General features: G+C 46.0%; 1 protein-coding gene across 1 annotated transcript in view; it reads left to right on the forward strand.

Moving 5' to 3' along the window:
• Positions 1–25,710, forward strand: part of OTUD4 (OTU deubiquitinase 4) — a 246,343-nt gene that overhangs the window by 35,799 nt on the left and 184,834 nt on the right. The window contains 1 exon segment of the mRNA XM_030191676.1: positions 13,986–14,058. Within this exon segment, the coding sequence (XP_030047536.1) occupies positions 13,986–14,058 (73 nt within the window).

Raw genomic sequence — 25,710 nt, forward strand, 5'->3', positions numbered from 1 at the left:
GCCCTAGTAGTAGATGCACTTTATATTAAGTTTCATCACAACAGAGTAGTCCTCCTCATGCACCCTAAGTTGCTACCAAAGGTGGTGTCGGAGTTCCATCTGAACAAGTCGATTATCTTGCCAATATTCTTTCCGCATCCTCATGCCCATCCTGGCAAGAGTGCCTTGCACACATTGGATTACAAGCGAGCATTGGCCTATTACATGGAGCGGACTAGGCTCCACAGACAGTCCACCCAACTTTTTGTTTCTTTTAATCCAACAGGATGGGGGTCGTCATCGAGAAATGCACAATTTCTAATTGGCAGCCAGATTGGATTTCTTTTACTTATGCCCAGGCTGCGCTGGCCCTGGAGGGTCATGTCAAGGATCAGAATGTCAGAGCTATGGCTGCATCGGTAGCCCACATGTGGTCAGCCTCCATTGAGGAGATTTGCAAGGCTGCGATGTGGTCCTCTGTCCACACATTCACATCTCATTACTGCCTTGAGCAGGATACCTGACACGACAGTCAGTTTGGGCAGACAATGTTGCAGAATCTGTTTGGGGTCTAGAATCCAACTCATCCCCCATAGACTCATTTTATTCTGTTCCAGGTTGCACTCCCACTCAGTTTGTATATAGTTTCAGGGTAATCTGAGTTCTTGCTGTTGCGAGGCCCAGTTGACCAATGTTTGTTGTTTTCGGTGAGCCTGGATACTAGGGATACCCCACGTGAGAATTATGGCCTACTTGTCCTTGAAGAAAGCAAAGACACTTACCTGTAGTAGGCCTTATATTCTCACAAACCCACCCGCCTCCCCTTGGAGTTGTCTCCTTTTCTTTATTTTTATGCTGTATTATTTAACTGCGGTAACCAGAGATCACGTGATGAGTTGAAGAGAGCAGACGTGGTGTAGCTCTCCTCTGAGACCTCGCCCTCCCACCCGCACCCGGCAGCGAGGGCCACGGTTCCAAATCACCACCCCAAGAGGAGGAGAGTGAAAGGGACTTTATGGACCAGTTTGTCACTCGATTAGAGTCCAGCATGCCTCCAAAAAGCGGGAAGAAAGAGGAGAAAACTAGACCGCTCGATTCCAAGATGGCCGCGAACTCGACATCAGAAAAAACCCCTGCGGAGTTCACTGAGGCACAGTTACAGCAACTGACTGTGGTGGTCAAGTCAGCAATGGAACCACAACTTCACCAACTCCAGCAACTCTCGGGCCAGCTCACCTCCTTTGAATCGCTATTAGCGGAAACTACAAAGCGAACGGGTGAATTAGAACAGCGAATGTCGGCGGTGGAGGATGAGGAGGCCGGAATATCGTCGAGGTTGACGGAACTCGCAGAGTTGGTGCAGAAACACTCCCAGCTTGTAGACGACTTGGAAAATCGATCGAGGCGGGATAATTTGCGGATTATCGGGTTTCCGGAATCCACTCCGGAACACCACTTACCAGAAGTGCTAGAGAAGTTGCTAAAGTCGGAATTCGCCTTGTCGGATAGTGTTGAGCCATTGTGCCTTGAAAGAGCCCATTGAGTGGGACGCAAGACAGGCCCAAATCAGAGGCCAAGAGTAATTATGATAAAAGTACACAATTACATCCATAAAGTGGAAATTTTACGTGGGATGCGGCAGAAAAGAGACTCTTTAGTTTTTGAAGGTACTCCTGTCAAAATATTTCAAGACTTTTCTCTGCTGCGCTACAAGAACGACGCCGAGCATTTGGGCCTATATGTAAATCTTTAGCTCTCAATAAACAAAGATTTGCCTTGATATATCCTGCGATCCTAAAAGTATATCACCAGGAGAAATGGCAGACCTACAGAGCACCACAGGAGGTCCCAGCAGACTTACTAAGATCCCTCCCTCCTTAAGGATGAAACTTGGACAACCAGAGAGATCTGGGTGACAAAGAGATCTAATTGTTGGAGTAGTGAGTATTTTAGTGGAATGGGCCAATGTAATTAAGGTTAAACAAGTTGCTGTTTTGGGGTGCCGGGGAGAGGGGAGGTCGCCATCATTGATTTCCATAAGAATTATAGTTTGGTTAATAGTTAGTAACAGGTTGAATAAGGGATTAGGTCAGGGAAGGAGGGAGGGGGGCTGGGTTGGGAAGGGTGTTAGGCTGAGATACATGATTTATGCACATTATGCGGGACTCACTGGGCTCACATGGGACATACATACAATAATGGGGGATATACACATAAGGTGGCGAACTGGATCACAGGGTTCCTTGGGCGAGGCTGGGCGCTCGAGGAATGGTGTTAATTCTTTAGAATCAGCGATGGATAAGTTGCACAAATGTAAAAGTTAAGTCCATACGCTTCTCCACGTGGAACGTGGGAGGCATTTCAACCCCGATTAAAAGAGCAAAAATTTTATCAGCTCTGAATAGGCATAAAACAGATGTGGGTTGCTTACAAGAAACTAGACTCTCGGTGGCAGAGCACGCAAAGTTAAAACGCCAGTGGGTGGGAGAAGTACACTCATCCGCATCTGGAGACCGTAAAGGTGGGGTGGCCATATTAATTCGGAAAGGGCTCGCGGCCAAGTCTGAGGTAATTGCAGTGGACCAGGACGGGCGCTATATTTTGATTCGGGTATGGATACAAGATAGGGAATTTGTGATATTGGGCTTATATGGCCCAAATACCTATGATCCAAAATTTTTTGCCCAGTTGATCCAAGTGTGTATGCCCTACCTCTCGAAGCAGCTTATGGTGATGGGTGACTTTAATCTGGTGTCTCAACCACAATATGATTGTTCTAACCCTCGCTCGGCATATAGAGGAGGTCCGAGATCACATGCTCTCTCTCATTTCATGCAAACACTAAATTTGGTGGATACATGGCGTGGTCTCCATCCAACAGAACGAGACTACACCCATGAATCTCGTGCCCATGGGACTTTCTCTCGACTAGATTATATACTAGTTTCTCACACCACCGTCCCATGGGTGTTGAATGTGGAAATTGGTCCGGAGGAGATCTCGGACCACTCCATTGTGTGGATGGATGTGGAATCCCCAGGGTTCTATCAGCAGGCGAGGAGGTGGTGGTTCCCAGTTCACCTGTCCCAAGATAAAGATTTTAGATCATATTTAGCTCAGAAATGGGAGGATTATTCCAACAATAATGATCAACATAAAGATCAACCGGGCTTATTTTGGGCAACTGCCAAAGCAGTGCTGCGAGGCGATATTATAGCCTATGCCTCAGCACATAACAAGAAAATTGCCTCAGCAATATTAAAGCTAGAAAAAGACCTAAATAGAGTCAAAAAGCAACATCTTAAACACTCTACTGCATCCACAAAGGAACAACTCCACACAGTCCAGGTGGCCCTTAATTCCTTATTACATCAAAGAGCCCGACGTTCTATGGCATATCAAAACTATAAATTTCAACGATATGGGGATCGGTCGGGGGCCTTTTTAACGAGATTGACTCAATCCGGGGGACCGCGGAAACCAATAGTTACCCTTAGAGACCATAGGGGGAAACTCCATAATAAGAGTGAGGAGATAGCTGGAATCCTTAAGAACTTCTTTAGCTCCCTATATGAGTCGTCTCAGACAGCGGGCAGCAAAGAGACCATTCAATTTTTGGATCAGGTAGGCCTACCACACTTGACAGAAGAGGAGCAGGATGACCTAGAACGCCCCTTAAATCTTAAAGAAATACAAGATGTGATCAAATCTTTACCTGCTGGATCAGCACCAGGGCCAGACGGATACTCCGGGGAGTTTTATAAGCTGTTACCCTCTTCCTTCTACCCTAGGATACACGAATTTTATGAACAGATCATTGGGGAGGGTAAATTTCCATCATACTTTAATAAGGCATTTATTACGTTAATTCATAAACCAGGCCTCCCGGAGGATCAGGCTAACTCTTATAGACCTATTTCCTTAATTAATGTCGATCTCAAGATCCTAGCCAAAATTGTAGCGAATCGACTATCAAACATTCTAACCAGATTGGTTGGGGAGGAGCAGGTGGGCTTCGTCAAAACCAGACAAGCGGCTAGTAATGTTCGTAGATTATTACTGGCTATGGCATCTAGCCAACAACACCAAATTCCTACTTGTATGTATTCCCTCGACGCTGAAAAAGCATTTGATAAGATCGAATGGGAATACATATTTACTGTGTTGACACACATAGAGCTTGGTGGGTGGACTTTTGGGGCCATCAGAGCTCTGTATTCAGACCCGGAAGCAGCAGTGCTAATTAATGGAGTACAGTCCCAATCTTTTCACATAAAAAAGGGTACTAGACAGGGTTGCCCTCTTTCACCATCACTTTTCATACTGGCTATGGAACCCCTGTTGAGGGCCATTAAACACTCGGGAGAGATCCCAGGGGTGCGAGTGGGGGGAGAAACAGTTAAGGCCTTGTCCTTTGCAGACAATCTCATGATTATTACCACACAGCCGCAGACTACTCTGGGAAAGTTGCTGGATGTGATTCAAGAATTTGGGAGAATGTCAGGTTTTATCTTAAATGTGCATAAATCGATAGGCCTCAGGGTTTTTCCTACAACTGAGGGCGTACAGGAATTGGGCACTCCTTTATCATGGGCGGAGAATAGAATTAAATACCTGGGTACGTATATAACTCAAGATATGACAAGATTATACCATGAGAATGTGACTCCTTTGATGGAGATGACTTGTCAAAGGTTGAAGTTGTGGACAGATTACCCCTTGTCTCTGCTAGGAAGAATAGCGCTGTACAATATCCTGCTGGTGCCGAAGTGGATTTACATCTTCCAGACACTGCCACTCTTCCTCAGGCCTGAAGACGAGAAGAAACTGAATAAACACCTACAATGTTTCTTATGGAGGAAAAAGCGGGCTCGACTCTCCATTAAGTCCCTGTGTGTCCCGGTGGAGCATGGAGGACTAGGACTGCTGAGTATTCGTTACCTTACTATAGCCAGCAGCATGAGACATATTTCAGACTGGTTTCGATCAACCTCGGTATTCTTGGCTACTCAAATAGAGATGACTCTCACCCGGGATACTTATTTTAGTTGCCTACTCCATGTGGGAGGGGGCCCATTACCACCCATATTAACTGACTCTTATATCCTCCCCATGGCAAAAGCAACCTGGAGGTGGATCTGCCGTCACCATCAGTTTTCAGCAAGAACGACTCCATTTATGGCAATTTGTGGTAATCCTAGCTTCCCCCCGGGGAATATCTATCCTGCTTTTGCCAGATGGCAGAGGAACGGGCTAGTCTATTTAGTCCATGTACTAACAGAAGAGGGTCAGATGCGGTCGTTTGAGGAGTTACAAAATCAATTCAGACTACTACCCTCGGATCGTTTCCATTATTACCAACTGAGACATTACGTCCATAGCATCCCATGGACAACGCTAACAGAAGATGTGCAGGAAGAGTTGTCCTCTGCCTTCTCTTTGCAATCACAAACAAAAGTGCCAATGCGGATGCATCACAGACATATTAGAGACTCCGTACAGGAACCCAACTATATAGCACTGGCAGCGTCTTGGAGTGAGGAGCTGTCAGTGGCAGTGTCAAGGCCAATTCTCCAAGACTTTGTTCGCAGTATCCAGAGTTCCTCAAAATTGGTGTCGAATCAAGAGATGGATTATAAGTTTGTAATGAGGATACATATGTCACCTCGAAGGGCATTCCATGCAGGAGTGTCCCCGGATGGAGCGTGCCCTAAGTGTCTGGCCCAGGGCGCCACTCTGGGCCATATGTTTTGGTCCTGTCCCAAGATAACAGCCTTCTGGACTAATTTATTAAAGTATACTTCGACATTGTGGCACACACCATGGAAACGCACTCCCCTTCTATTATTTGGAAAACCATTACTGACCACCCCCATACCAGCAGGATACAAAGGATTTGTACGCAGAGCAACTACAACAGCTAAAGCAGTCATATTGAAAGAATGGATTTCCTCCAAAAGTCCTACAATCCAACAATGGCGTAGTAAAATGATTGACTATATGAAGTTTGAGTGGAGAGAGGCTAGGTCTGACTCCAAGTTTTCAGAATCTGCCTTCTTTCGTGTTTGGACACCCTTTTGGCAAACGCTCACGCCAGACGGGAAAGGCCACCTTATGAACATGTGAAACCCTGTGAGAAATTAATGTATATGTTTGCTAACAGGTATCTCACCATTAAGGGAAGGAGGGAGGGGGGAGGTAGGGAAGGAGAAAATGTGAGCAAATTCCTTGCATTTGGCAGAGTTGGTAGATATGTGAGAGTTTAAATATCTCCAACATAAGTTGCACTGGTTATTACAACAAGTTCAAATTTTGTATAATGCTTTATTTCTATATTTACTTTGCTGTAATTGACTATCTGACTCACAATAAACAGAAATTGAAAATAAAAAAATTAACTGCGGTAACCGTGCTCTCACGGCGGGCGGAAAGGCACTTGTGCACGTGTGTTGGAGCATGTCTTGTGCTCCACGAAGCTCTTGTAAAGTTTGTCATAAGCTGCAGACCGGCCAGTGTCGGACTGCATTACCCACTTGTGAGAATATAAGGCCTGCTTCCTCGGAGTATAAATGCTACAGATTTTTGCTGTATATCAAAGGAATACTCCCACCTCTACAATTTTTCTGGGGCGTTCAGCGTATCTTAAAACCTGAAGGACAAATTTCTAACAATATTGAATCATGTACCATCTATATCCATGTTTCTGACAAAAAGAAGTTCAAGTTGGATCTCTCCAATCTGGTCTTTCAATATTGCTTCCTTATTACAAAGCTTATTGCTTCCTTCCGGCAAGATCTCCTTGGCTTCTGTCAAAGATCGGACTTGTTGCAGCTTTCCCTCCTTGTAAAAGACCAGCGCAAAGGGATGTCTCCATCTGTAGCGGATGCCCATCTCTTGCAAGTGACAGGCTTTAAATCCGCTCTGCATTTTAAGGTGGCTGCCGCCAGATCCTGGTATATTTCTGTTTCATACGAGTCCCATTTAAAGTTTGGGGTTTGGCGTGCTACGTTTGCCACTTGCTCCTTCAACTTATAGTCTCTGAAGCACACAATGATATCTTTAGGCAGATTCGCTCACGGGGTTCCGAGCGCTCTGTGAGCCCGTTCTAAGTGGATCGCTGATGGTTCCATCTGAGTTCCACTCGTCGCCAAAAGGTCACTCACTATACTTTGTACCATGTCCTCACAGTTCGAATATGTCGGGGTTTCAGGCAGGCCTCCGAAGCGCAGATTACATCTCTGACTGCGGTTCTCCAAATCCTCTAGTTTATCTAGGATTTGCTGTTGGGATGTGTGCAGGTCACCCACTTGCTGATCCAGTACGCTCATTGTTTCAGCTTGGGTATCCAGCCGAGTCTCCGCATCCTCAAGTCGGGCCCCCAGCTCTTGTATCTTTCCTCTCAGATCGGCTCCCAAAGTTGCCAGATTGCCCCACATGGCCTTCAAGTCCGCTCTGATTTCTTGCAGCTATTGTTTCCAGTCAGGCCACTGGGCCTCCTCCGGGATTTCTGCTTCCATCCCCCCTACCGGGGGCTCTGCAACCGATACACTTGCTGTTTGCTGCTCTTGGGTGTGTGCTGCGGCTTCCATTTTGTTCGTCGCTCGTGCTGTCCCCGCACCCGGGAAGGCGAATCGCGAGAGATCCACTTCTGCACTTTGCAGCCGGCTCAGCTGATCGAACCGCTTGTGTGAACAGCGATGCTTAGCGCTTTTGCGGAGGATTTTGGCACTCGCGTCGGGTATGATTTCCGATTTTCTCCTGTGGGTCACTCGAAGCTCTATGTTCAGGCGGCCATTCCGCTCGGTAACGTCACTTCCTTCCCTCAGCTTATTGCTTCCTTATTTCAAGTGTAGTACGTCTAGTAGTGCTATAGAAATGATAAGTAGTAGTAGTAAAGCGATCTTGTGTTAAATTTCCAACAGGGAATTGGAAGTGACGCACAAGCATCACAGAAAATCTCCCTCTTTTTCTTTTACAAGACCTGTTTCAAGTAATCACCTCAATATATATATATATATATATATTTTTTTTTACTTTAAAGATCAGTCAGTTCATTGTCAATTTAAAAAAGGAGGAGGGATAAAGTTGTTTTTCTCCGAGGACAAGCAGGACATAGTCTTCTCACATGTGGGTGATATCATCTATAGAGCCCTGGCATGTCTGACTGCACTACACATGTGCCTTCCCACCTGTCCAACTCGCAGTTCTTTCATCCGTTGATCGGTGCAGCTGTTTTTTCTCCTCACGGAGTTTGGTTTTTTTTTTTTTCCTGTTCTTTTTGCTTGAGTAACGTGGTGGTTTTATTTTTGTTATTTTTAGTTCTTCCCTTTTATTCTTTTAGTCTTTCTTGACCTTTAAGTTTCCTGCTTCTCCCAGCTGGGTCGTATTTAAATAAATAAATAAATAAAAAAGTATTTTTGGCCATTTGATTTTGCTGCATCTATCTTCTCCATTACATCCCAGAAACCTTCCAGTGGGTTTAAGCGGTGCACAGACTGTGCTAGGACCATGTCTGTGGATAACCCATATGACGTGTGCCTAACCTATCAGGGCCCTCATTATTCTCTTTTTTTTTATTTTTTGCTCAAATGCAGAACAGAACACAGAAAAGTCACGAGGTCCATCATGATAGATTTTTTTTTGGCACACCAAAGTTCAGTCCATTCACATCAAAGAAATCTGTCCCTAAGGCTTCAGAAGCTGCACCGGACGCTGGAGATGCAGCAACATTGAGGAAGTCTCCCCTTGCCTTGCCACCAGTAGCGCTCTCTTGGTCCAAGCATCATTAGACCCACACCAAGTACTCGTGAGGATTCCACATAATCCTTTTTGGCACCAAAGAAATCTTGCTGCTGGGCTTGAAGCGTAGACAAAGAAGCATCCGCACTGATCCTATTTGAAGCACGGTGCCAGGAGCTCTGGGTCACTGTTGTCACTGCTGCTTTGAGGACTGCTCCCCGTCAGTGGAAGTGGTTCCAATGCGCCAGTCTTCCTGAAGACCCCACCCTCCAATTCAGGTCCTACTTCTTCGCAGGCTGTCTCCGCTCTGTAGCTGGCCCCACCTTTACTGAGGCCTGCCCTCGATGAGTGGGTCCGGGTCATGTTGTAGGAGGAGCTGGGGCGCATGCTAGCTCGACATGATGCCAAGACATCGAGAGCGTTGATACTGACTATGGTGCAGCTCCTGCCTACCCTAGAGCTCTAAGCTCTGTAGGGTGGTTGATAAAGCCAGTGCCTCATCGGGTGTCGAAGACAGTACCAACTGATATGATGCTTCTCTCCAACCCATTGGGGGAAGAAGTGACCCCGTAGTCTAGGATTGGACTCGTACCTCAGAGCTCTTACCCAGAGCCTGGTCATGTGTCCAGTGGTCCAAGGCAGATACAGACTTGGACATCTTATGAGAAGCACTTCACCTAGTTTGATACAGACCACTTGTGGGGTCTTATGTAGAGCCAGAGGAGCCCTTAGAAGAGGGTTCCTTTGGTCTGTCTTCAGACCTTTCTCCACCCTAGGATAGTCTCCCCTAGAGGAGCACTTCTTTGTCAGTTTTTTGAGACAGATGGATGAGGACATGCTCTATTTTGGAAATTGAGGATAAGCCGTGGGCCAAGATGTTGGACATCTTTGATTCTAACTCTTTTCCAAAGGAGGCTGTGGCTGTACTCCCACGTACAGCATCCTTAAGACTGCACAGATGAGGAATTGGGAGACCTCTCTCACTGTACAGCCTGTACCGAAGATTACGTCTCCCTGTGCAAGTTCAGATCTTGCTGACTACAGGACTGCTCATTCATCTTACTAGTTGAGTTCTTTTTAATGTTGCAGTTATTTGGGCTTCTGCCAGGTACTTGTGAACTGGATTGCCCACTGTTGAGAACAGGATACTGGGTTAGATGAACAATTGGTCTGATCCAGTATGGCTGTTCTTTCGTTCTCGAATCCGGGAGTCTTCTGGACATAAGAAGCAGCAGCTTCTACATTATTCCATGGCTATTGAATCTGCCTTCAAAAGATCCAGAAGCTTAAGGACTCATGCCTCGGCTTCTACAGGTAGGAATATTCACACTCCAGTCTTTTGGGAGGAAAGTATTCCAGGGCTCGGTGCTCATTTCCTGCATTCAGTCCCATCAGCTCTACACGAGCATTTACTTGAAGAACTTGGTGCACAGTGTGACGGAATTTGTGTCCTCAGAAGGCTACTGAGCTCTGACAGCTAGTAACCAAGCAGAAGGAGTGTCAAAAGCAGTGACTATGGCAACATATGATTCTTTTGATGTGGCATCCAGATCGTCTGCATTAGGTATTGGTGTGTGCAGAATCATGGCTGCGTATCTCGGACCTAGACCTAGCACTTCAAGTTGGACAACGCCCCTTGCTGAGGAGACAACCTTTTGGGTGATAAGGTGGAAGAAGTAGCAGACCTTGTAAAGAAAATGACTGATACCATCATGTCTTGGCCCACTCCTGCATCCTCCACTTCACTTCTTGGAGGTTTTCGGGTGGAATTCGAAAGAGTACCTACTACCCTCAAAGGCATGGGTTTACTTCCTCATCTCGCTCTTCCCAGCAGATCCAGGCCCTTTGCTCCCGTCCTCATCAGCAGGCCCAAAAGCCTCAGCCAGCTCCCCAGTCCAAGCAGGGAACGAGCTTCTGACGGACACTAGCAGATCATAGCCACAGTATAAGTATCTATTCTGGATGATTTAAGGAGGGAGGCTGAACTTTTTCCAAGCAAGGTGGGTCCTGTAAATAGTCTGTGAGTGTTACATCCTCAGTTGACATCAACCTTCTCCAAATTGCCTGCCAAGAGCATCAGAGCTTAGCTCTCAGCACCAGGAAGTGCTCACGGAGGAACTTTTCCTCCCTTCTAAAGGCCCATGCAGTCGAACTTGTTCCACCAGTGAAGAAGGGAAGGAGTTCTATTCCTTCTGCCCAAGAAGCTGGGGGATTTCATCCCATCCTAGACCTAAAGGCCGTGAACAAATATATCTGGTCAAGGAAAAGTTCAGGATGATTGAACTAGGCACCCTTCTTCTCATGATTCAGTCAAATGATTGGCTTTGCTCTATGGACATAAAAGGATACGTACACCCACATACAGATATGTCCTTGTCACAGGAGGTATCTTAGATTTCAAGTAGGGAAACACCATTACCAGTGTCGCGTTCTGCCGTTTGGCCTCGCGTCTGCTCCCAGAGAATTCACAAAATGCCTTGCTATAGTCATAGCATTGCTATGCATACTTGGGAGTGCATGTATTTTCCTACCTGGATGATTGGCTGGTAAAGAGCACATCAAAGGAAGGTGCTCGGGTATCAATACAGAGAGCTGTTTGGGTGTTGAAGCTACTAGGGTTTCTTATCAACCACCCCAAGTCCCATCTGCTCCCCATTCAGCAGTTGGAATACATAGGAGTCCTGAGGCAGGTAGCCTCAACTCGAGGCTACTTGCCTCAGAGTAATGGTGGATGCGCATATTTCCCTTGCCTCTCAGGTTCGAAGCAGCCAACAGGTCACAGCTCAACAGATGTTGAGGTTGATAGGCCACATAGCCTCCACTGTGCATGTCACACCATGGCACGCCTCCATTTGCAGGCAGCCAGTAGACCCTAGTTTCCTAGAGGTGCCAGGCCACAGGGAAACTGTTGGATGTCATCTCAGTTACCTCAGAGTTAGTTCAGTCACTTCTCTTGTGGGCAATTTGAAACAATTTGACTCTGGGACTTTCATTCCAAATTCCGCCTACCTAGAAAAGTCTGACCACAGGTGCATTCAACCTGGGATGCGGTGCTTATGTGGTTGGGCTTCACATCCAAGGGCACTGGTCTGCTCAGGAGACTCAGCTGTACATCAGTCTCCTAGAGCTCTGGTCAATTTGGAATGCTCTTAAGGCTTTCAGAGATTGAATGTTGAACCAAATTGTTTTCATTCAGACAGGAGTTTCCATGTTTCCATTTACTATGCAACCAAGCGGGGGGGGGGGGGGGGGGGGGGGTACAGGATCCTACCCCTTGTGCAGTCAGAATGTGGCAGTGGGCCTCCAATCATAGAATGGTAGGAATCACAGCCACATACCTGGTTGGCAAGGACAACAGTCTGGCGGTGACTGGTCAGAATAGCCCTGACAAAAAAAAAAAAAAAAGTCAAATAGCCCCCTCCAACTCAGTCCCTGACAAAAGAGCATGCCCAGAGTTTGTCCCCCGATAAATGAGCCCCCTGTCAAAAGGATCCGCCTCTGAGTATTTTACTTGTTCTGCTCGTGGAGCTGTGTGTCTTTTAAGTCCCGCTGTTGCTTTGAGCCAATGTATGTCTCCCCTTTACCACCCCAATTTCAGTGCTTACTGTCCAGAATATCTCCCTCTTCCTTCTGCCTGTCCTGCACGGTCCGGTATATTCTCGCCCCCCCCCCCCCCCCCTTGGTGATCTCCAACGTTCCTGTGGGCCCCCAGCAGCATCAGCAAGAAAAACAAACTGATTCGGCAGGCCCGGAAGCATTCCCTCTGTTGTGTCCTGCCTTGTCTGACACAGTTCCTATGTCCGTGTAGGCAGGACACAACAGAGAGAATGCTTCTGGGGCTGGCCAAAGCAGCTTTTTGACACTCCCAGCAGCCCACAGGAACATTGGAGGATCAGCGGGGGTGGGGGCAGAGAGATTCCGGACCACACAGGGCAAGCAGAAAGAAGAGGGAGACACGCTGGGCTATGTTGGGAGGTGGGTGGGAAGGAATGGTAAGAGACACATTTCCAGACAAAGGAAGGGAGAGAGATGCCAGAAACTAGGGAAGAGGGTAGTGGGACAAAGATGACAGAACACGGGCTATTTTGTTACAAGGCTATTTTGTCAGGGCCGTTTTGTCTGGGATGTTTTGTCCAGGCTATAATGTGGGGGTGCCGATACTTACAATTTCAGCACAGTGCAAGTGAAACCCCTCAATAGGCAACGTGTTAGAACATTCATACAACGTACATATGATGCTCAGTTATGTCGGTATGATACTATGTATAAGCGTCAAAATTTGGTCACCATACACTGGAGCACCGTTAGTACACGGTGTTCGAGAGGCATGGCTATGTAACCGCGTACTATCGGTGTGCTTATTACCGGAACAATAATGAAATACTACAGCGTCAAAGACATTGCTTTGCTTCATTTCCAAGCCAAGGAAGTTTGTTGTAGCTACTGCCAGGTCATTTCCGGTATAGCCTATTGTGTATTATCAAGTACCTTGCACTAACTTTATGATTTTGGGTGGCAGGTTATTAACCGCGTGTAAAACGATCAGGCGCTTTAATGGTGCGCCTCCTAACGGTGCTCCTCTGTACTTATAGCTTATACATCTCACTCAGCTGCACAAAAACCAGGTATAAGTGAGACAGCAAACAAGGCTTATAAGCTATCCATAGAATTGTCAGTATTTGTTGCTTCCGCCTATACTGTATACATATAGCGCAATGTCTACGGATACCTATATACTCAGCAATGCTTACTATACACTGCTATCCTGTTACACTTTGTAGGCTTTGGCACGGGGAGATGGAATTCTTGCTCATCTTGCCCAGATAATGATCAAAGTTCGAATTAAGAGCCTTCATGTTAAATATTGGAAGGGGGGTAGGGGGAATCCACCTCAGAAGTTAGGGGAGCAGCTGTACGCATGCCCCTTAACATCCTAGGAATTTCTTGGGTGGAATTTATGCCTCTCTGTCCAGGTTAACATAAAATGTCTGTGGCAAGTGGGGATTTGAATTTGGCGCTAGGAGTTTTGTGCTGTTTTGCTAACTTTTGAATTATGTGGGTCCCCAATTCTAGTCCAAACATGCCCTGCACCCACGTTTTATAAAGTGCAACTGTGTGTTCTAGCCTAGCATTAGTGAACTTGTGGCTTTGTTTTGTTTTTGCAAAGTGTTTTTAAATTCTCCATATTATAGATTTTGATGCATTTTTAAAAAATTATTATTATTATTCTGTGGCTATGAATTGTACTGTTTCTTTTTCCCTCTTAGGAGAGATTTTGTAATTTATAATGAACCTAATGCATCTCCTTCGTATGTCACGGAAAATGGTTTTCCTGATAAGGTAAGAAAAGAACAGGTATAGTCCACTTACATGAGGGATCTGGGTCTCTCTTCTTCAGGATTTCATATTCTTCACTTCTGCCCCCTTCTTCTGTCAGATATCTTCTTTGCAGCTCGCATTTCCAAGTGTGAAGGTACTCGAGTTTGGAATGGCTCACGGTTTGGAGGCCATTGGTCGAGATTGGGGTTCTTGTATATCCTGTAGAAGTTCTCCCAGAAATGGTAGCAATCCATCCAAAATATCTGGCAACAGCCAAAAAAGCTTTTAGGGTACACTCCTAGAGGGGATCAGATGTTTTGAATGTCAGTCTAAAATGAAGCCTAGTCATTGGTGAGTAGCTCTTTTCTGCAAACATCTCCTTACTATGGTTGTTGGGGCTTTTTATTTAGTTGGATAAAACTAGTAGCAGAGAGAGCAGCTATAAAATATGACAGTGTCCCCATGCCCAGTGATCAGCCCCACCTCAAACCACCTGACACCTATTACATAAAATCTAACTCCCCCCCCATTGCGATCCCTTTATCACTGAGGTACAATTCTTTCCTTCCCACATGCACACTGCCCAGTATACAAAAATTAGGCTGATCATTTGCTGCCCTGCTTTGACTAGCTCTCTGGAATCTGAACGTAAACTTCCAGAGGATCTCTGTGTTTTGGCTGTCTCCCTCCTGTTGGCACAGCTGTCTCGGGTTCAGATTTTGCAGTCTCTTGCTAGGTGATGTCATTCATGCCCAGTCCAACCAATGCTGCAGACAGTCTGGGTTTTGGGAGTGTGGGAACTTTGTTATGCGTTTGGCCCATCAAAGTCTTCCAATGATGTGGTCACCTGATAGCTTCAAAGTAAGGCTCATTAACACTCCTGCCACTGAAGCAGTGTCATGCAATGCTGACAAGCCTCCCCATGAAGAGGTAGATTGGCACCCTGCATGGTTGTCCACTTCTCCTGTCCTAGGTGACAGCAGTGTTGGTAGGAGGGAAATCTATATCCTTCCTTAGGGTAGCAGCAGATGAATCCAGAAACTGGTGGGTTGTGTCCATCTACCAGCAGGTGGAGAGAGATCACTACTGAATTCAGACTTATAGGATGGCCAGCTCCTCCATCAGTCTCTGTCTCTATCTCCAGCAGGTTGTTTGACGGCTTCACACCAGCTCCTGGATTCTTCTTAGGGAGCTCCTGTCCCTAGCTTGGCTAGGTCAGTTGAGCCTGGAAGTGATTTGGCTGAGCAGTGCCTTCTTTGGGGAGCATATCCGGTGACTCCAGATTTCTACCCCACCCCGTGTTCCCCATCCCCCATTGTCTGTTTAACTGGGCCTTCCTCATAGTAAAAAAAACAACAACATAAACATAAAAATCTTAGGAGGCACTGTAGGAAACAGCATTTTGTGGGCAGCTGCACCTGGGAGGCTGTCTTGCGAAGCTTCTCCAGTTGGGGGTGAGGGGAAACTACCTATCTGGGGTAAAGCCTGTGGAGGCTGCCGTTTGTTGGCGAGTAGCCCTTTAAAGTTTGTAGTACTGGTGGCAGAAGTGGTAAAAAGAAGCTCCTGTTGTGGGCAGCGCCAGTCAGCCTCTGGTTTCTGCATGGCTGGGTGCTCTGATGGCCTGTCAGGGGAGGGAGCCTCTTCACCCACCACCGATCGGTGCTTCATTTCGCGTCAGCACAGCTTCTCAGCAGGACACCACAGTTTCAGTACAGCAGGTTCAGTTGGGCATGTTCTGTCCGGAAACACTTTCCCCATATGGGATGACTGGGGGTCCTTCTGCACAGGGAGAGGAGTTGCCTGGGCCTTCAGAGGCTTGTGAGCCCTTCTCTCCAGAATTTGTTCTTTTAATGTATCACGCATTTGTTTTGAAGAGGTCTTTTCCATAGGCTCAGCCTACTGCTCAGTTTAACATGGCTGGGGGGACCATGGAGAGTCTGGGGCCTTCCAGATCGTCCCCTTCCGCGGACCCTGCAGAGAAGCGGAGACAGAATGCTGCTGCATCTGAGGTGGGGTCATTGGGCCCCCCTCCCCCACTCGCTTGGAGGCTTTGACCATTGACTCTGTGCACCCTTCCAGGATTGAAGATGTGGTTTCAGAGGAGCCAGATGCCCTGACCACAGTACGGGCCTTTCATAAGGAGTTGCCTTCCATGACTTTTGGGTCCCTGGAGGCCCACAATATTGAGGATCCTGAGGCTCAGAATTCTTCTACAGTCAGCTTGAAGATGGCGAGTATGTGTAAATCGTCTAGAACCTTTCTGGTCCACGAAGCCATCTAAGAGCTCATAGTGCGATGGGCCACCCCAGATTTGTGTCTTAAGGTGGCTGCGGCAATGTCTTGCCTGTACCCTGTGGCAGCAGAGTCTGTGGCACAGTTTGCTATGCCAAAGTTGGATGCCTTGGTGGCGGCCGTCACTAAGAAGACCACTCTCTTGGTTGAAGGTGGTGTGGCCCTTAAGGACGTGCAGAATAGGACGTCTTTGCCTTCGCCCTTCAGGCCTCGATTTGTATTTCCTATGCAGCTCGGGTGTGCTTTAGCTGGTGCAGTAGGTGGTAAAGCAAGATCTGGAGATGCTTCCTTTCTTGTCCTCTCTTCCAAAGATGGAATCTTATTTGGCAGACTTACTGTATGATTTGGTGTGTTCCTCCGCCAAGCAAATGATGAAGGCTACTTCTCATCAGTTGTTGTAGCTCCATCACTGGGTGGCATATGCCTCCTCTAAACAACGTCTCACCAAGCTGCCCTTTCGAGGTAAACTCTTGTTGGGGAAAGATTTGGAGAAACTGGTGAAGGATTTGAGGGACTCCAAGTCGCACTGGCTTCTAGAAGACAAACCTAAGCCTTCCTTTAAGTCTAGGGTGGCAAGACCATGCCTTCGGGACATGCAGTATCGTCCGGGCAGGTCCTCATCGACCTTTCAGCTGCTCAGATCCCAGCAATATCCCTTCCTTTCACAATGAGAAGCAAGTCTTCGGGTTGTCTTCCTATCAAGAACGAACAGCTTGCCCTTCCCAATGATGGGGCACTGGTCCACTCCATAAGGGGCCAACTGGCTCAGATCAGTGGGTCCCTGATATTATCAGAGACTGTTACAAATTAGAGTTCTTCTCTCCCGTCAGTGATTTTTTTTTCTTGGAGTCCCTGTGCCATGTTGCCTCAAGGCATCTGGCAGTCGTAGCCACCCTCCAATCCCTCCTTGATCTGGGAAGCGGTAGTGCAGGTGCCCGCCTACAAGATGGGTCGGGGTCATTACTCTACTTGGTGATGCCCAAGAAAGGCAGTTTGTACCGTCCGGTGGTGGACCTGAAAGGGGTGAATCAATTCTTCAAAGTCAATATTTCTACATGGAAAAGCTGCGCTCCTTGCTGGCAGTGATTCAGCTGGGGGAGTTTCTTACGGGTCTGGACCTCAAGGAGGCCTATCTCCATATCCCTATTTGGCCGCAGCACCAAAGATATCTTCGGTTTGCCACCCTTCACTTTGGCCTTGCTACGGCTCCTCAGACCTTCTCCAAGGTCATGATGGTGGCGGCGTTCTTGGAGAAGGAAGGCATCAGGATGCATCAGTGCCTCGACGACTGGCTGATTTGGACGTCGTCGGAACAGGACAGTTGAGTGGCCATCTCCAGAGTGATTGCTCTTCTACAGTCTCTGGGATGGGTGGTCAGTTTGTCCAAGAGTCATCTGGTTCCCACTCAGACCTTGGAATATCTCAGTGTCCGTTTTGACACGTTGCTCATGAAGGTGTTTCTGCTGCCCCACTGGATGTCCAAGCTGTAGGAGCAGGTTCATCATTTGTCGAGTGTGCCAAGTCCTTGCACATTGGACTGTGTGCAGGTGCTGGGGTCTATGACAGCAACTCTGGAGGTGGTGCCCAGAGTGAAAGTGCACATGCATCCATTGCAGCAGGTACAGGAGTCTCAGTCTGCAGTTTCATGGGATTATCAAGTTCGTCTCCATTGGTTGCTCTTGGCGAAGCACAGCAAGTCCTGGTGACTTTGTCTCTCTAAGTTGAGTTTGGGGGGGGGGGGTAGAAGTATTTGGCTCCTCGTTGAATAGTGGTGATTATGGATGTCAGCCTTTCGGACTGGCAAGCTCATTGTTGCAACTAGTATACGCGGGGCCTCTGGTCCATAAAGGGGGTAAAATGGCTGATCAATTGGCTGGAGCTTCGTGCTATAGCATGTGTGATACAGTCCTTTCAGTCCCTGCTAGAAGGCCATCCTGTTTGGCTCAAGTCAGACAACACAATGGTGGTAGCATACATCAACCGGCAGAATGGCACACACAGTGCATTTCTGGCAGCAGAGGCTTTACCTCCTTTGCAGTAGGCGGAGAAGCACTTGACGTATCTCTCAGCAGTGTACATCACGGGAACTCTCAACGTGCAGGTGAACTTCCTCAGCTGGCATGCCCTGGACCAGGTGGCAGCGACCTTCCAGCTGATTGTTCAGCGGTGGGGCTCTCTTACGATGGATTATATGTGACGAGCCAACATGAAAGTGGCCAGGTTCTTCAGTCGCAAAAGAGACTACAGTTTGGAGGGTCTGGATGCTCTGCTTCAGCCATGGCTGGCAGCTGGCTTGTTCTACATTTTTCCCCCTTGGCCGTTGATAGGCCAGGTCCTTCACAGGATCGGGCACCACTGGGTCCTGGTTGTGCTCGTGGTTCTGAACTGACCTCAGCGACCATGGTATGCGGACTTAATTTGGCTCCTGGTGGATGAGCCACTTATCTGCCTGTGGTTCCCGACCTTCTCTGATGGGCCGGTGCAGATGGGAGGACACCTCCCACTTTGTTCTTAGGGCCTGGCCATTGAGTGGTTGAGACTGAGGAAGAAGGGCTACTCGGACCTGGTCATTGCAACTCTGTTATAGACGCGGAAGCAGTCTACTACTACAGCGTATGCACAGGTGTGGTGCACCTTTGAGACGTTGTGCTCTTCTTGAGCCTGGGATCCCTTGTCTGCGTCTTCTGCAGTTGTTGACCTTTGCAGGAGGGATTGTGGGAAGGGGGATGGCCTATAACTCACTCTGGGTGCAGGTTTCAGCTCTCGCCAGGGGACGTGTGTCTGGATCCCCACTGGCATTTCATCTGGATGTGGTCCGTTTCTGAGAGGGATTAATCGTCTCAAACTGCCGTTTCATCATCCATGTCCGGTGTGGAACCTTAATCCAGTCCTCAAGATTATGCAGCAGGCGCTGTTCAGACCCTTGCGCAGTGCTTTGAAAAAGGTTTGTACTGTGAAATGGTATTTTTGGTGGCTAAGACTTTGACCCCCGGGGGGGGGGGGGGTGTCTCGGAGCTGCAGACATTGTCGTGTCTGCATCCCTTTCTTCGGTTCACAGAGTCAGGGGTGAATGTACAGACAGTTGTGTCCTTTTTGCCAAAAGTCATTTTGGTGTTTCATCTCAATCAGCCGATTTTCTTGCCCTTCCATTCATGAGGAGGATCATCCGACGGATTTTGGGGTCCTTCAGTGCTTGGATGTTTGCAGGGATCTTCTATTCTACCTGTAAGTCACCGATGAGTTCCAGTGGCCGGATCACCTTTTTGTGCTACTTTCCGGACCGCATAGGGCAATGCTGCCTCTAAAGCGACTATTGCATGGTGAATTCGGGATGCAATTGCCTGGCGTATCTTCTTGCAGGGCATACCTCGCCGGTGTCGCTCTGGGTACATTCCACTGGGCACTGATGACCTGGGCAGAGATTTGGATTTCTTCTCTGGGAGGAGATCTGTAGAACTGCGTGGGCGGATTCCAGTTTTGGGGCGTCTGTTCTTTCCACGGAATGCAGCTGTCCATCTTTACTGCTTTCTTACATTCCACCTTTCTGGGTTCATCTACTGCTACACTAAGGATGTTAAATTATGTCTTACCTGATAATTTTCTTTCCTTTAGTGCAACAAATGATCCAGGATCCGCCGTTCAACCGCTATTGTTTTTGAGGGGTCTCTGTTCAAGGTAGGGCGAGTGTGTTTTCCTGGTCTGTCATTTCTGTTCTTCGTGTATTTCTATGAGGAAGGTTGCCAGCTATTCTTTTATTTGTCTTTTGCTTGGTATGAGAAATACTGACGTAGGAGCTGGCCATCCTATAAGGCTGAGTTCAGTACAGGAATCTCTATCTCCACCTGCTGGTAGATGGACATAATCCACTAGTTTCTGAATTCATCTGCTGCACTGAAGGAAAGAAAATTATCAAGTAAGACAAAAGATAAGGGGGCAATCAGGGAAGGCAAGGCCATAGCGGAGAGATATATTAATTTTTTGCTTTGGTCTTCATCAAGAAAGATGCGGGCGAGATACCCACATGTATGTTTATGTATGGAACTCATTAAGTGGAATTCATCAAGTAATCAGATGACGAACGAAAAGATAAGTGCTACTTCCTTTGATCATGTGAATATATTTGAAGATATATGCAATACTCAATGATTTCCTTGAATAATGACAAAAATAAAAATTTATATAATCAGAAAATCATAAAGAGGAAAGTGAATAAAGTTTGAGGTATTTTTAGGCAATGAAGTGCTGTTCTGTGAATCTGTAAGAAAGATAAAATTCAGACCATGGACATACAGAGCTTTTTCCTCCTTAATATTCTACTTTCTCTTGTTTGTGAAAGCTATAAGGTGAAATACAGTTTAGAAATTACCACAACATTTTGCAACCACATGTTAGTTTTTGAAAAGTGTTTTTCAATTTTGGTGGTAGTTCTTGATATTTAAATTGTAAATCGCTAGGTTGTAGGCGATGCAGAAATTTTAAAATAAATATAATACTGATTCCAAAAATGGCATTTAATGCTGACGAGTCAGAGAAACTGAAACAAATCTCTGTAAACTTGGAAGAATGTAAGGAGCAATTTGACAAATTGAAGAGTAGCAAATTGCCTGCACTGGATGGTATACATCCCAGAGTACTGATAGAATTGAAAAATGAACTTGCCAGAGCTGCTGTTAGTACTATGTAATTTATCTTTAAAATCAAGCATGGTACTGGAAGATTGGAGGGTGGCCAATATAATGCTGATTTAAAAAAATTTTTTTAAAGAAGTGTAGAGGTGATCCGGCCAATTATAGACTGGTGAGCTTGACGTCTGTGCTGGGCAAAATGGTAGAGACCTAAAGAACAAAATACAGAGCATATACATAAGCATGGATTAATGAGACAAAGCCAATATGGATTTAGTAAAGGGAAATCTTGCCTTACTAATCTCCTACTATATTTCTTTGAAGGGGGTGAATAAGCATGTGAATAAAGGTGAGCTGGTTGATATTATGTATCTGGATTTTCAAAAGGCATTTGACAATGTACCTCATGAAGGACTCCAGAGGTAATTAGAAAGTCATGGGATAGGAGGCAAATATCCTATGTGAATAAAAACTGGTTAAAAGTTAGAAACAGAGAGTAGGGTTAAATGGTCAGTATTCTCAATGGAGTAGATAGTGAGGTTCCCCAGGGTCTGTGTTGGGACCGCTACTTTTTAACATATTTATAAATGATCTAGAGATGGGAATAACTAGTGAGGTTAATTAATTTGCTGATGACACAAAGTTATTGAAGTTGTACATCACAAGAGGATTGTGAAAAATGGTAGAGGACCTTGGGAGACTGGGCATCCAAATGGCAGATGACTTTTAATGTGAACAAGTGGAAAGTGATGCATGTAGGAAAGAGGAACTCAAACTATAGTTATCTGATGCAAAGTTCCACAGTAGGAGTCACCGCCCAGGAAAAGGATCTAGGTGTCATTGTTGATGATACCTTAAAACCCTCTGCTGAATGTGCTGCGGCAGCTAAGAAAGCAAATAGAATATTAGGAACTATCAGGAAAGGAATGGAAAACAAACTGAGAATGTTATACCGCCTTGTATCGCTCCATGGTGAGACCGCACCTCAAATACTGTGTGCAGTTCTGGTCACCCATCTTAAAAAAGATATAGTGGAATTGAAAAGGTACAGAGAAGGGAGACAAAGTGATAAAGGGGATGGGATGACTTCCCTATGAAGGAAGGTTAAAGTGGCTAGGGCTCTTCAGCTTGGAGAAGAGATGGCTGAGGGGAGATATGGATAGAGGTTTAGGTAGATGTGAATCACTTGTTTACTTTTTCTAAAAATACTAGGAATAGGGGGCATCACAAAGAAGCTACTAAGTAGTAAATTTAAACTAATCTGAGAAATATTTCTTCACTCAGTGTGTAATTAAACTCTGGAATTAATTGCTGGAGAGAAATTGTAAAAGCAGTAGTAGCTTAGCAGGTTTTAAAAAAAGGTTTAGATAATTTCTTAAAAGTCCATAAGCCCGTGTTAAGATGGACTTAGGGAAAATCCACTGCGTATTCTAGGATAAGCAGCTAAAATCTGTTTTGCTGTTCTGGGATCTTGCCAGATACTGTGGTGTGGATTGGCCACTGTTGGAAACAGGATACAGGGTTTGATGGACTTTCGGTGTGTCCCAATATGGCAGTGCTTGTGTTCTTATGTTAAGACATATTGTACCCTTCGCATCCAAATAAACAAGTCCCTCTGTAATCATAAGTGCAGATCCTTGAGTGGTGATGGTGAGAGATTTGGAATCTAAGATGTAGGGGAGATGGTGAAATGCTACCTGACTTTTTTTTTTTATATTGGGCAGCTTAGAGGAGGCAGGGAATTGAGAATTATTCTGAAGGGGTGGGGAGGATTTTAAGGGCTTAGAGAATGGACATGGCTGGAGAGAGGGTGAGGAAGAATTAGATGCTCATTTCAGCCTAGATGAGTGTCCTAAATATTAAGAGCAAAATTTGGCCATTAGAGTTAGTGAGGTTTTCTACTTAACCTATGCACCTAGGTTTTTCATATTTAAAAAGATATATATATATATATATATATATATATATATATATATATTATATATAGATATATATATATATATATAATATCTTTTTAAATATGAAAAACCTAGGTGCATAGATTAAGTAGAAAACTTACATATATATATATATAATATATATATATATATATATATATACAGTGGGGGAAATAAGTATTTGATCCCTTGCTGATTTTGTAAGTTTGCCCATGACAAAGACATGAGCAGCCCATAATTGAAGGGTAGGTTATTGGTAACAGTGAGAGATAGCACATCACAAATTAATCCGGAAAATCACATTGTGGAAAGTATATGAATTTATTTGCATTCTGCAGAGGGAAATAAGTATTTAATCCTCTGGCAAACAAGACCTAATACTTGGTGGCAAAACCCTGTTGGCAAGCACAGCGGTCAGACGTCTTCTGTAGTTGATGATGAGGTTTGCACACATGTCAGGAGGAATTTTGGTCCACTCCTCTTTGCAGATCATCTCTAAATCATTAAGAGTTCTGGGCTGTCGCTTGGCAACTGGCATCTTCAGCTCCCTCCATAGTTTTCAATGGGATTAAGGTCTGGTGACTGGCTAGGCCACTCCATGACCTAATGTGCTTCTTCCTGAGCCACTCCTTTGTTGCCTTGGCTGTATGTTTTGGGTCATTGTCGTGCTGGAAGACCAGCCACGACCCATTTTTAAGGCCCTGGCGGAGGGAAGGAGGTTGTCACTCAGAATTGTACGGTACATGGCCCCATCCATTTCCCATTGATGCGGTGAAGTAGTCCTGTGCCCTTAGCAGAGAAACACCCCCAAAAACATAACATTTCCACCTCCATGCTTGACAGTGGGGATGGTGTTCTTTGGGTCATAGGCAGCATTTCTCTTCCTCCAACCACGGCGAGTTGAGTTCATGCCAAAGAGCTCAATTTTTTGTCTCATCTGACCACAGCACCTTCTCCCAATCACTCTCGGCATCATCCAGGTGTTCACTGGCAAACTTCAGACGGGCCGTCACATGTGCCTTCCGGAGCAGGGGGACCTTGCGGGCACTGCAGGATTGCAATCCGTTATGTCGTAATGTGTTACCAATGGTTTTCGTGGTGACAGTGGTCCCAGCTGCCTTGGTGATCATTGACAAGTTCCCCCCTTGTAGTTGTAGGCTGATTTCTAACCTTCCTCATGATCAAGGATACCCCACGAGGTGAGATTTTTGCGTGAAGCCCCAGATCTTTGCGATTGCAGTCATTTTGTACTTCTTCCATTTTCTTACTATGGCACCAACAGTTGTCTCCTTCTCGCCCAAGCTCTTACTGATGGTTTGTAGCCCATACCCAGCCTTGTGCAGGTGTATGATCTTGTCCCTGACATCCTTAGACAGCTCCTTGCTCTTGGCCATTTTGTAGAGGTTAGAGTCTGACTGATTCACTGAGTCTGTGGACAGGTGTCTTTCATACAGGTGACCATTGCCGACAGCTGTCTGTCATGCAGGTAACGAGTTGATTTGGAGCATCTACCTGGTCTGTAGGGGCCAGATCTCTTACTGGTTGGTGGGGGATCAAATACTTATTTCCCTCTGCAGAATGCAAATAAATTCATATACTTTCCACAATGTGATTTTCCGGATTTAATTTGTGATGTGCTATCTCTCACTGTTACCAATAACCTACCCTTCAATTATGGGCTGCTCATGTCTTTGTCAGTGGGCAAACTTACAAAATCAGCAAGGGATCAAATACTTATTTCCCCCACTGTATATATATATATATATATATTTTTTTTTTTTTTAAGCAATAACATTGAGATCACTCCTGTAGATAAAAAGAAAAATGACCTAATCAACAAACATCCTTATAACAGTGTGAAGAATATCAAATTAAAAATTAGAAGGAATATGAGCCATTTTTAAGTCCACCATTCTCGAGGAATGTACAAGTTCAGATTTGAGGAAAACAAATGGATAGTTAGCCTTGATAATATTGCAAGATCATACAAGTGCACTATCCATAGTGAATTTCAAAGCACTCTGTGGCCTATGTGTCACTGCCCTAGAAAGAAACTGGGTAAGGCAGATATGTATTTCACATTATGATACCATTTAGTGGGGAAATTGAACTGGAAAGAGGCTCCCAGTTGCAGAACATTAGGGGACACAAACAAGAACGTCCTTCTCTTAAGATGAGGCATGTTAGCAATATTTGGAAACAAATTATCTTTTTGACTTTAAAAAATAAATAAACATTGATACAAGCCAGAGTAGCAGAAACACATTTCTCCAAGGACAAGCAGGCTTGCATATTCTTACATGTGGGTAAACGCCGATCCGCGTCGCCCAGTCTGGCATTTATGCCAAAGTAAAAAGTCAGAGCTTTGGGGCGTGGCAAGATGGCGGTGTGTGAGACACTGATCTCTGGCTGGGTTTTTTCCTATTTACTTTCAAAATGCCTCATACAAAGAGAAAAGGGACGGGTGAGGTTTGTCCCCCCCCCCCCCCCCCCACCTCAGCGTCGTCCCCAATCTAGCAGAGATTGGATTGTTTCCTTGCCGGAGCCTCCCCAAGTGAGTTGAGGGAGGTGAATCCCGCTGCGGAGGAAATCGGAGGAGCTGAACCTCTGCTGGGATATGAAACATCACTTTCCTCTCCCCTCTGCTTCCAACATCCTCCATGTCCGGCGTCGACTGCTTCGCTGGGAGATAGCCTACACGTTTCTGGACGTGTGGCATGTGAGGTTTCTGGCGAGGGCCCTGCGTTGCAGCGAAGAGCCTGGAGAATGAGGCCCAGGGTTGACTGGAGTCTCAGATAAATCAACGGAGGTAAATCTTG

The sequence above is a fragment of the Microcaecilia unicolor genome, chromosome 2 (genome assembly GCF_901765095.1).
Source record: "Microcaecilia unicolor chromosome 2, aMicUni1.1, whole genome shotgun sequence".
Lineage (NCBI taxonomy): Eukaryota > Metazoa > Chordata > Amphibia > Gymnophiona > Siphonopidae > Microcaecilia > Microcaecilia unicolor.